At 51.3% G+C, this 12,065-nt stretch overlaps 1 protein-coding gene across 9 annotated transcripts in view; it reads right to left on the bottom strand.

The window, feature by feature from the left end:
• ACTN4 (actinin alpha 4) overlaps positions 1-11,299 on the bottom strand; it is an 88,411-nt gene extending 77,112 nt beyond the window's left edge. For 4 of the 9 annotated variants that reach the window (XR_010593388.1, XM_065570880.1, XM_065570876.1 and 1 more), the window contains exon 1: positions 11,075-11,299. Coding sequence is in view for 4 of the 9 variants with exons in the window: in XM_065570880.1 (XP_065426952.1) it covers positions 11,075-11,224 (150 nt within the window). In the remaining 5 variants the exon portion in view is untranslated. The remainder of the gene's footprint in view (positions 1-11,074) is intronic. The other 5 variants (XR_010593389.1, XM_065570877.1, XR_010593390.1 and 2 more) reach the window with 3 other exon arrangements.
• Between the last annotated feature and the right edge of the window lie 766 nt (positions 11,300-12,065).

The raw sequence follows: 12,065 nt of genomic DNA, 5'->3' as shown, positions 1-12,065 counted from the left end.
GAGGGCAGAACCTTTTCTTAATAGTAATGCATCAGCATGATTTAAAAGTGAGCCATTTGCACCACAAAATATGGAAAAATCATTACCAATGTGAGTCCGCTTTTACACACTGATGTTGAGTCTGAACTTTTGATGAGCTTAAACTTAACCCAGACTTGATGTCTCTGTCTGAACTTTTAATCAAAGCTCTGACCTGCGAACTACTCATGACACCCCCCTCCCCTTAAGTAGCCATCTCCCCTTATCTCTTTCTGAATGTACATTTTAACCTGTTTTATCCTGTAAAATCTTGTTTGATTATGCATGACCATTATGATCTGTTAATCACTTTGTTTACTTCTGTGTATAAATATTGATGCTCACCCCTAATAAACTTGCCACACTTACTCTGAAGCCTTTCAAGCTAAGGATAGTGTGAGCCCGTTGATCAACGAATTGGTGTCTGGTCTCTGACAGATTGTGAGCCCATACCAACTCCGCACGAACTCGGGTGCTGGAGAGGTGAGTGAGGACTTGCTTTTTTACCTAACAATTTGGGGGCTCGTCCGGGATATCCTTCTGGTGCGGTGCCTCTGTCCAGTGGTCAGACCACTCATATACGAATTGGCAGGCGCCACGGGAGATTTCTCCCAGCCAATTCAATATTGAGGGGTCGTGTACTGGACAGCAGGGTAAACGCCAGTTGGAGGGCTCCTGTCAGACACCATGGGTCAAGGGACTAGCGTGCCTCTTGAGAGTCCGTTGGGGATTGTAAATAAGTTATGGAACGAAGGGAAACTCCCAGTACAGACAGGAATGTCTAGGAGAAAGTTGTACACACTGTGTGTAAGGAATTGGACTGGGTATACCGCGGTATTGGCCGACCCGGAGATGAGGTGGCCTTCGTATGGCTCTTTCGAACAGGCTGCCTTAAGAGGAGTAAGGAGCCAGATCGAAAAAGACCATCCGGGACAGTTATGTTACTGGTTTTGTTGGGACACAGCAGCAGAGCTGTGGAAATCTTTAAAAATTATGGCAGTCAGGTATTCTCCCGAGAGTGAACCCCCTCCATGTTATTTCGATGAAGGGTGTAAACCACGGCGTGTTTTGACTCGTCAGTTGGTCCCCACTGCCCCTGCCCCTATTCCTCCGCAGGGGGACTCTCTCCAGGGCGCAGAGGGGAATCTGCAGGACTCCAGGTCGGAATCTCTGCAGAGGGATAAGGGGGAAATGGAAGGGCACACCTCGGGAGGAATAATTACTAGGCAAATGATCAAGCAGATGCAGCAGGTTGCATACCCCTCCTCTGAGAATAGCCCAGAGGCTGCCTCTGCCAAACCTTTTGTGAGTGATAAAGGTGAAAGTAGAGTACTGCCTTTACAGGTGCACGACCAACCTTTTGTGGGCAATAATGGCCAGTTACAACATACTAATATTGTGGAATATAAAGGATGGCTAGAATGGGACTTGAAAGAGTGGGGACGGTTGTCAGGGTCCTTTGGGGAAAATCCCCGAAAGATCACAGAACTTTTAGAAAGATTGTTTTCAAGTCATAATCCTACTTATATGGATGTAGATCAGTTGTTAAGTAGAGTTTTGACCGGAGAGGAACGTAGTAGATTGTGGATGGCAGAAAGGACATGGGGGGATAGCGATGCGGTTAATATTACTTGGATGGATAGGCGGGATCAAGCTGCTGGCTGGAATCCCCTAGACTGGAGTCAGCCAAGGCTGACTCAGCTGCGAACAGATCGAGAGCGATTGTTAGAGAGACTCAAAGAAATGGCTCGCCGCTCGCCTAATCAGGCTAAGTTCATGCAGATTCGGCAGGAATCTGATGAGCCACCCAGAAAGTTCTGGTCGAGGCTATTGGAGGGGGCCCGAATGTTCACTCAGATGGATCCTGAAAGAGAAGCAGACCACCCTACTCTTATTTCGTTTTTTGTGAATCAGTCAGTGCCCCCTGTAAGGGATTATTTCTTAAAGTTTCGCCCTGGTTGGGGAGGTGAGTCAGTCACTTCAGTGTTGGACGTAGCTGATTTTGCATGGGAAAAAGAAAGGGAAAGTAGTAAAAAGAAAGAGAAAAAGGAAGACTATAAGTTGATGGCTTTAGCTTTTCACGGCGGTGTTCGAGGCAGAGGCCGTGGCCGTGGCAGGGGATTTCAGGGTGCTCGGGGAAGAGGGTCCTGGCAACCCCAGCCACCAGGAAATTGTTTTCAGTGCGGACAGCCCGGTCACTTTAAACGTGAATGCCCCTGGGGACGCCCAGAGGGTCTGGTTGCATCCGCAGATACTTACACCAGGGACGAATACACCCCTGCACCACCAGCTCAGCCCGTTCCCCAGGCCTGGATCAACTACGGGCAACAGCAGCAGCTGCAGCAGCAAACTCAGCCTCCTCAATGACGGTACCCCGGGGGCGAAGGCAAACAATGTGATGGTCTTATTTCCTTAATGTCTTTAGCTGGCTCCTTCCTCACTTTCTCCCCTCCCAGCAAAGAGCCTCGTCTAACCCTTTCAGTCCAGGGACTGCCTGTCTCCTTCCTCATTGATACTGGAGCTACTTTCTCTCTTTTAAATCATGCCCCCTCTCCCTGGCTATCCTCTGAGGTTAAAACTGCAACTGGGGTGGAGGGCAACCCACAGTCTCTGGGACTCACTTTGCCTCTAAATGTTATTTATGCTGATAAATGTTTTTCTCACCGTTTTCTTTTTTCCCCAGCTTGTCCGATCCCTTTGATGGGCCGGGATTTACTCTGTAAGCTTGAGGCTACTTTAACCTGCACTCCTGAAGGGGTAGGATTATTGATGACAGTGTTAGGAGATTCGGCCCCAACTCAGGGTAATTGGGAAACCCCCCCCTCTCTCTCCCCTGACCTCACTGACTTGCCTTTAACCCTCTGGGGAATTTCTGACACTGATGTTGGCCTGCTCCTTTCAGCAGAGCCAGTAAGGATTCAAGTGAAGCCCTCCTTAACCCCCCCGTCAGTCCCTCAATACCCCCTGTCGTTGGAAGCCCGGGAGGGCATCCGCCCCATTATCGAGGGATTCATTGCACAAAAGCTAGTCCGCCCTCAGCGCACTCCCTGTAACACCCCTATACTGCCTGTCAAAAAGCCTCCTAAAAAGGACGGAGACCCTATTCGTTGGCGCTTTGTACAGGATCTACGGGTTGTTAATCAGTATGTGGTCCCTCTTCATGCAGTAGTTCCTGATCCAGCTACTATCATCAGTCAAATCCCCTGGGATGCTGAGTGGTTCACTGTTATTGACTTAAAATCAGCTTTTTTCAGCATTCCTGTGCACCCAGACTCTCAGTATCTCTTTGGTTTCACCTGGGAGGGACAAAGTTATGTCTGGCAACGACTTCCTCAAGGCTACAGAGACAGCCCCACGATTTTCAGCCAATGCCTCCGCCACGACTTGGAAGGCTTCACCAGTCCGCAGGGATCCACATTAGTCCTATACGTAGATGACATCCTATTAGGTAATCGCGAAGAAGCTGCCCTCCGCATCGATGGTAAGGCACTTTTATTATACCTACACACCAGAGGCCACAAGGTAGACCCTAACAAGATTCAGTGGGTCTCACAGAAGGTCCGATATCTGGGCTTCCTATTAACCCCAGAGGGGAGACAAATGGACCCAGTCCGCATAAAGACTATCCAAAACTGCCCTCTGCCAAACACCAAGAAACAACTTCGAGGTTTCTTAGGATTAATTGGCTTCTGTCGCCCCTGGTTACCGTCCTGCGGGGAGTTAAGCAAACCGCTCCACCGACTCACTGCTAACCTTGCTCCTGACCCTTTGCAGTGGTCCCCGGACACAATCCAAGCCTTTCAGTTACTCAAGGACAGTGTGGCCTCCTCCATGTCTCTCCGCCCCCCCAATTACAGCAAACCCTTTCACCTTTTTGTCCACGAGAGGGGCGGAATTGCTAGTGGCGTCCTTACCCAGCTGAGTGGGCCCCACCATTTCCCGCTTGCTTTTTACTCTCAGCAGATCGACCCTGTCGCTCAGGGAACCCCATCCTGCACCCGGACTCTGGCAGCAGCTGCTCTGCTGATCACAAAGGCAAAGAGCCTGACCCTGGGTCATTTTACCACAGTTTGGACCTCTCATGCCTTGTCAGCCCTTCTGCGTAGGGGCACAACCCAAGTCTTTTCGGCCCATCGCCAGCAACAGCTAGAGGCCGAACTCTTGGAAGACACTAACCTAATTTTTGAAAGGTGTGGGCCCCTTAATCCAGCTACCTTGCTTCCTGACCTGCCAGTCCTCCAGGATCAGCACGACTGTGTGGAAGTAGTTTATAGCATCTTACAGATAAGGGACAACCTGTTTGACGTGCCACTGGACAACCCTGATTGCATCCTCTTCTCGGACGGAAGCTCCTTCTATGTTGATGGCAAGCGTTTCACCGGTTATGCAGTCACCTCTGAATGGGACATTCAAGAGGCCGCCTCACTGCCAGGCAACTGGGGAGCCCAAGCCGCCGAACTCTATGCCCTGGCCCGAGCTTGCCAGTTGGCCGCTGGTAAGACCGTTACCATTTTTACTGATAGCAAGTATGCTTTTGGAGTTGTGCATTGTCACATCCACCTCTGGAAGTTTCGAGGTTTCCAGACAGCTGCCGGTAAACCCATTCAGCACCTCCCCCTCATCCACAAGCTTTTGGATGCCCTCCAGGAACCCTCGGTCCTGGCTGTAGTTCACTGCCGGGCCCATACTAAAGATGATAGCCCCGTCACCCGTGGGAATGCCCTGGCTGACGCCTCCGCCAAGACGGCTGCCGTCTTACCTTTAGCCATGCCCATGTTGGCTATTGCAGCCTCCTCCTTTACTCCACCGTACCCCGTACCAGTACCCGCTGCTGAACTACAGGCGTGGGAGAGCCTCGGAGCCACTCTGGTCAAAGGGACCTGGCTTATGCCGGATGGCCGAGCCTGCCTCCCTCACTCCACATACCCTGTGGCAGTTCGCTGGCACCATGATAAGGGGGGTCACTACGGCACGCACGCCCTTGTGGACACCATTGCTCGCTTTTGGTATGCTCCAGGCATTCAACCCTACTGCCTGTCAATAGTGAAAGCATGCAGCACATGTCAGCGTAATGGACCTGCTCCGCCTCTTAAAAAAATTAAGGGTGGAAGACCTCCGCCTGCTGCTCCATTTCAACATCTTCAAATTGACTTTGCAGATATGCCAAAGGCTTTTGGGAAAAAGCACCTCCTTGTTTTGGTTTGCCCTCTGACTTCCTGGGTCGAAGCTTTTCCTACTGCTAATTGTACTGCTGCCACAGTGGCGAAGATTCTCCTTAGAGACATCGTACCCCGTTTTGGCATCCCTCTCATGCTTGACTCAGATCGCGGACCTCACTTTACTGGTCATGTCCTTGGCCGTTTAGAACAAGGACTGGGCATTTCACACTCCTTTCATACACCCTACCACCCTCAGTCTAGCGGGAAAGTTGAGCGTATGAATAGGGAGCTTAAGTTTACATTGGCTAAATACTGTCAGGAAACAGGATTAAAGTGGCCTCAGGTACTTCCCTTGGTCCTGTTTCACCTTCGTACTCGCCCAACCCGTGTATTGGGATTATCCCCCTTTGAACTGCTCTATGGACACCCCCCTTTCAAAGGTGGGGCGCTACCACGTGCTGATGTTTCACTATTGGGAGGGGATCATATGACCGCGTGCCAGTTTCTCTCCCTACAGGCTCGCCTCCGTACCCTTTGGAAAGCCTCGCAGTTTTCCCAGACCGTGCCGCTGGAAGAACAGATCCACCCGTTCCAACCAGGGGACTTCGTCTGGGCCAAAAAGTTCATTCGTGGCGACACCCTCCAGCCGAGGTTTACTGGACCCCACCAGGTTCTTTTAACAACCCAGACTGCAGTGTTCCTGGAAGGACGCAAATCCTGGATCCACCACTCCCACGTCAAGCCAGCCGTAGTGGACCACAGTGACGGACCAGCAGCTCTTGCCACCACTGAGGACACTGCCTCCGACCAGTGGACCAGCTTACCTCTTTCAGACATCAGACTTAAATTGACTCGGAAAAAATGAGAGGACCTTTTATTCTGACAACTGTATGTTTTTTATTATGCCTTTTTAGTTTATTTTCTGCTTATGAAGATAATGCTTTTATTAGATATTCTCACGAGGTTAAAACTCGTATTTTAGGAAATAGAAGTAATTGCTGGGTATGTACTCAATTTCCAGTAAATGCAGAACAGGGACTCCCCTTCACACCCATTCCCCTGACCACTGCTAATATGACTTGGATGCCACTGGCTAGAGTAAAAGATCCAGTCCAACACAATCTTACATGGGACAAAACAGGAGTGCCAATTAACAGATATCTCAGGGTAACCAATCAGACAGGATCACTGTGTTTTGTTAAAGAAAAGGGGTCAACTTTTGTGGGAACAAGTAAATGCAACATGTATTTTAATGGCACCGCCTTTAGTAAAAATCTTGGCTTCAAGCCTTGCGCATCCCACTTATCCCACATGTGGATCCCTCACCCCAATCCAACTTTTCCATGGGTGGGCAGGCCTTCAGAGTCAGCTTTTAAGAAGCCCTGCTCAGATCACAAGGGTGTCCAACTAATTGCTAAGGGACGTACGATTGCCTTCTACAACTGCTCAAGCAGTACTACACTGCCCTTTGAAAACACCACTACCAAATTGTGCCTCTGCAGTTCGCACAACGACCCCTCTGCATTACCAGGGGAACAGTGGTCCAACGGGTGGTGGGTTACCTCCTACTTTGAGAAATGGAATACCCGAAACGCTTTGTATGGAACATACTGGGTGTGCGGGCCCAAAGCTTATTACTTTCTCTCCCCTGATTGGGCAGGGTCATGTTATTTGGCATGGCTAACACCGCCTTCTCGCATCTCCCTCACTCCCCCTCATTTTCCCCACGTTCGTAACATCCGTGAAACCTTCAGAGATATTAATATCCGTGATGGTTTGTCGTGGCAGCGGTGGGCTGGTCTCATTAGCTTGAGGGGTGGTGTCATCCGTCTACAGGGACTACTAGAATCTTTAACCAATGAAACTGCGACCCTATTTGAGAATCAGGCTGGGGAAATGTCCCAGCTGCGCCAGTTAGCTTTGCAAAACCGAATGGCTTTAGACATAATGTTAGCAGCCCAGGGAGGAACTTGCGCCCTCATAAATGAAGAATGCTGTGTTTTTGTAAATGACACCTACTCTGACACTTTTCAACGTACCAAACATCTAAGGGAAATAGCTAAGAACTACTCTTCTGGCCAGCCACCTTATGATTGGTGGGGAGCCTTATGGAATTGGCTGCCTGGATTTGGGTGGGTTAAAAAACTCTTGGTGGGTATTGTTGGGGCCATAGTAATCCTTATAATACTGTGTTGCTGTATTCAGTGTGTCCCCTCCCTCATAGACTCATGTGGGTCAGTTTATTCTTTTCCTACTTCAGCCAAGGGCCTTACTCTCTTCGAGTTGGCCCAGGCTGAAATTGCCAAGCGGCCCTTGGCTCCTTAAAATGGGGTGTAGCTTTTGGTAAATAGTTATCCCAAAGCTACAAATGGAGGAATGTTGAGTCTGAACTTTTGATGAGCTTAAACTTAACCCAGACTTGATGTCTCTGTCTGAACTTTTAATCAAAGCTCTGACCTGCGAACTACTCATGACACCCCCCTCCCCTTAAGTAGCCATCTCCCCTTATCTCTTTCTGAATGTACATTTTAACCTGTTTTATCCTGTAAAATCTTGTTTGATTATGCATGACCATTATGATCTGTTAATCACTTTGTTTACTTCTGTGTATAAATATTGATGCTCACCCCTAATAAACTTGCCACACTTACTCTGAAGCCTTTCAAGCTAAGGATAGTGTGAGCCCGTTGATCAACGAATTGGTGTCTGGTCTCTGACAGATTGTGAGCCCATACCAACTCCGCACGAACTCGGGTGCTGGAGAGGTGAGTGAGGACTTGCTTTTTTACCTAACACTGGCTATTTTAAAAATGTCTTTGGGCTGATTTCAGCCTAAACTCACAAAGCTTGAAAGCACAGACTTGTTACATAGTTTTGACAAACACATACTTGTTACATTTAGAACAAAATACTCCCTTTGAAAGTTTCTTCTCTTGCCAGCATGGAGTCTAAAAATTCCTCCACCTCCTTGAATTTTGCTCTCATAGTCTTAGCTCTGTCTTAAATAGCATGCAATTAAGATAATTAAACAAAATAGCAGATGGCCACCTTGAATTCTCCGCTGCCTGCCTAAAGAAACAAATCTGAAACACAACGCAAATAATCTTCAAATTATTAACCAACATGAATGCAAAATCAGCTATAGGTCAGAGCGCTCAATGTATGTATTACAACATTTCCAGGGGTCTGGAAAAACTGGCAGAGAAAATGGCACATATTCTTCACAATCAATCGAGTCTTGCAAGCAAGGTGTTGTTGCCTGTTGCAATGCTAGGGTTTTGTAATTACCAGAGTCCTCTATGACTTGAAGGAAGAGAGGAAAAGAGATGTGCCCTACCCAGCTTTGTGAAACTCCCAATAGAAAATTAGAGGAGGTTGGGGGAGGGAGATCAGATTTATGTAAGAACTCAGGTGTTAATACTGCTGCAGTCCTGATAGTTCCTGGCTTCAGTTGACTGAATTCACAGTTGCAGACATTTCAAGACAGGACCTGCTAAATTTAAGGGTGTAGTTTTGTAAAATGGGTTCTCATTCAAATATATCCTCTCATCCTGAGGAATGCAAAAGCTCCATGAATTGCAAGTGTCACACACACATTAAAATGCGTGCATAGTTTTAGACGCATCGGGCACAAAAAAGTGCCTGAAGCCCAGAGCTCAGCCATGTGTGAATCTGACGACAATTACCCCAATATACCTCTAACACGGAACAAACCAGAGAGGATTTTGATGCCATCACAGCAAATTTAGTCCACCCAAGCAAATATTTCCAAATCACAGGCCACAGAAATGGAAGGAAGGATTCCTGCAACCCAGCAGGGTTCACAGAACCACATCAGTTATTGCTAGCAGACATACAGCTGCCCTCAGGAGTGATTATAAGAGGCAGGGTAACTGAACCTCGACATTTTTATGGCTGTCCATGGTTGACTATGTGCCTATTAATGAATGCCTGTGCATTGTAGCGTTTTTGTACATGCAGCTAGAGATCACAATAGGTGCATTTTTATATATTAGTATAGATAGCTGGTGCAGCAGCCAAGACCTTGGCTCAGTGGCCAGTCAATTTTTACACAACTATTTAGACATACAAGGAAAGCATATAGAGTGGAGCTTTCGCCTCCATGTCACTCCATTCCTGGCTCTCTCAGCTGACCAGACAAAAGCAAGGAAGGAAGCTCAGCCAGTGGGGAAGATTGCTTCAAAGAGGCAGTTGAGAGCAACTGTGCAGCAGGGATATATTACAGTGGCTAAACAGAGCCACTAATTCCATAGGTCAACAGCTCCCAGTGGCTCTGCAGTGAGATCTCTGTAATTAGGAAGCTTTTCCCCAAGGAGATTCCAGGGAAGGGGTTTGGGAAACAGGCACTTCCCTTCCAGGGCTCTCAGCATTCCCCACCCATGGTAGATTACTCAAAGGGGAGCACCTCAAAACCGTGACTAGGAATTTGTTCTCCACCCAACATCACATACATTTCAACCTGCCCCACCCAACCCCCATGACTCTTGCTTCCTCCTGCAAGCAACACCTGCTGACACCCTGGCCCATCCCATCCCCTTCCATTCTTTCTCACAAGCACCCAGGCTCTCCATTATATTCTGCACCACCACCCGGGACCAAAGATCATTTCCCCTTTGTGCCTCTCCAACCCCAGTCACACTGAGCTAATGTTTCTCCAGACTAAGTTCAACAGCAGGTCCTCATCCACAGCAGAGACCCCTTTCCTACCCCCACCCCTTCTGAATCTCCCTCCTACTCAGCACTGTTGCTTCTCCCAGGTCACAGCCCCTCAAAGTCAGCAACAAGCACCCTCCCCCCAAGACCAAGCTCTCTCTTCACCTGCCTGATGCCTCCCAAGGCAGGGTCCAGTAGCAGGTCCCTAACCCCCAATCCCCACCTAGAGACTCCCTAGTCAGGACCCACAACCCAAACTTATAAGTGCCCACCCCTCCCCTTGTGCTGAGACATCTCCCAGACTGAGTCCCAGCGCTCACACCCCAGACACACCCACCCCTCCCTGGAGCCCCTAAGGCCTAGAGCCACTCCCTCCCCACCCTTTAGGGCACCCCCTTTCACACCACTGCTTCCCCAGACCCACAGACCCTCCCTCACCTTGCACCTCTGCTTAGCCCGGGTCTCCCTCCCCCTCCAGCACACACACCCCCAGTCATCTCAGACCAGGCCTCCCCCTTGAGCCCCCCAAGTCCCCTATTTCCCTACAGCCCCCTCCCTTCAGCTCCAGAGCCCCCTCAATCCAGGACACCCCCTGCAACCCCAGAGCACTCCCCACCCATCCCCGAGCAGACCTCCCCACCCACACCCAGAGCCCCCTTCAGCCCCCACTCTGAGCCCCTTCTTCCCAGGCCTCCCCCTTTAGCCTCCCCAGACCCCCCCTCTCCTCAACCCCCTCAGCCCCCCTTCCCCGCCCCAACCTCAGCCCCACCCAACCCCACCTCCCCTTTCTCCTCAACTCCCTCAGCCCAGCCCCCCTTCCCCCCAACCCCCTTTCTCCTCAGCCCCCCTTCCCCCCAACCCCAGACCCCCTCTCCTCAGCCCCCTTCCCCTCCCCCCAACCTCAGCCCCACCCAACCCCAGACCCCCTTTCTCCTCAACTCCCTCAGCCCCCTCTCTCCTCAGCCCCCCACCCCCTTTCTCCTCAACTCCCTCAGCCCCCTTTCCCCCCCAATCCCAGACCTCCTCTCTCCTCAGCGCCCCCAACCTCAGCCCCACCCGACGCCAGACCCCCTTTCTCAACTCCCTCAGCCCCCTTGCCCCCAACCCCGACCCCCCCAACCTCAGCCCCCCCTTCGCCTCCCCCCAACCTCAGCCCCACCCGACCCCAGACCCCCTCAGCCCCCCTTCGCCTCCCCCCGACCTCAGCTCAGCCCCCCCCTCACCTTGCGCTGCTGCTTCTCCCAGGCGGGGTCGAGCAGCAGGTCCCGGTCCCAGTCGTCCTCCTGCGCCATGTAGTCGCCGATGCCGCCGAGCGAGCTGGGCCCGTTGCCGCCGTACTGATAGGGCTGCCCCGCTGCGTGGTAATCCACCATGTTCCGCGCGCCGCCCGGCCCCGCGCAGCGCAGCGCCCCGACCCGACCCACCGCTCCGGCTCAGGGGGAGGAGCCGCCCCGCCCCGCGCCTGCCCAGGCCCCGCCCCCTCCCTCCCTCCCTCCTGAGCGCGGAGTCCAGGCCCCGCCCCCTTCCCTCCAGACGGGGAGATTCACGGCGCCTGCGCCGTCCGCCCGGCCGGCGCGAAGAGTGACCTCACCCAGTCAGCCAAGCTCCAAATCTCATTGCGCAGGCGCTGAATACGCCTTTTTTTTTTTTTTCCCCGCCCCTCCCCGCGGGACGTCACTGCGTGCGCCGGCCACTTCCTCGGCCTCCCCTGCGCCTGCGCTCTCTCCTCCCTTCGCCTCTCCCGCCCTCTCGGGGTCTGACTGTACGGCGGTGCGCCTGCGTCCATCTTTCCCGCTCCCCCCTAACGCCGCCTCATTGCGCATGCGCATCTCCTCGCAACGGCTACTGAGAGACACGCGCCTGCTTCTCCCCTGGGGGGGGGGGGGGGGAGAACAATGGCCCTCTGTATGTGTGGTCTGGGGTGTTGCCCCCCTCTCATGAATATTCATATTCATGGTGCCTGGCTCTTCCTCATGAATATTCATATAAGAGATGGGGTTGTTGTGGTACCTTATGAATATTCATATTGGCGTGACGACAATGCTGCTTCATGAATATCTATATCCTGGTTACGGGTTGCACGTGGTGTTGTCTTCTCATGAATATTCATATCGTAGTCAGACCCGCCTCCCTCATAAATATTTATCTTGTATGTGCCGTTTAACCCCTTGTTAATATTTATGAGGGGGGGGCTGTGACCTCTGATTAATATTC

The sequence above is a fragment of the Chrysemys picta genome, chromosome 17 (assembly GCF_011386835.1).
Source record: "Chrysemys picta bellii isolate R12L10 chromosome 17, ASM1138683v2, whole genome shotgun sequence".
Taxonomy (NCBI): Eukaryota; Metazoa; Chordata; order Testudines; family Emydidae; genus Chrysemys; species Chrysemys picta.
This window is presented reverse-complemented; position numbering and strand designations above follow the sequence as displayed.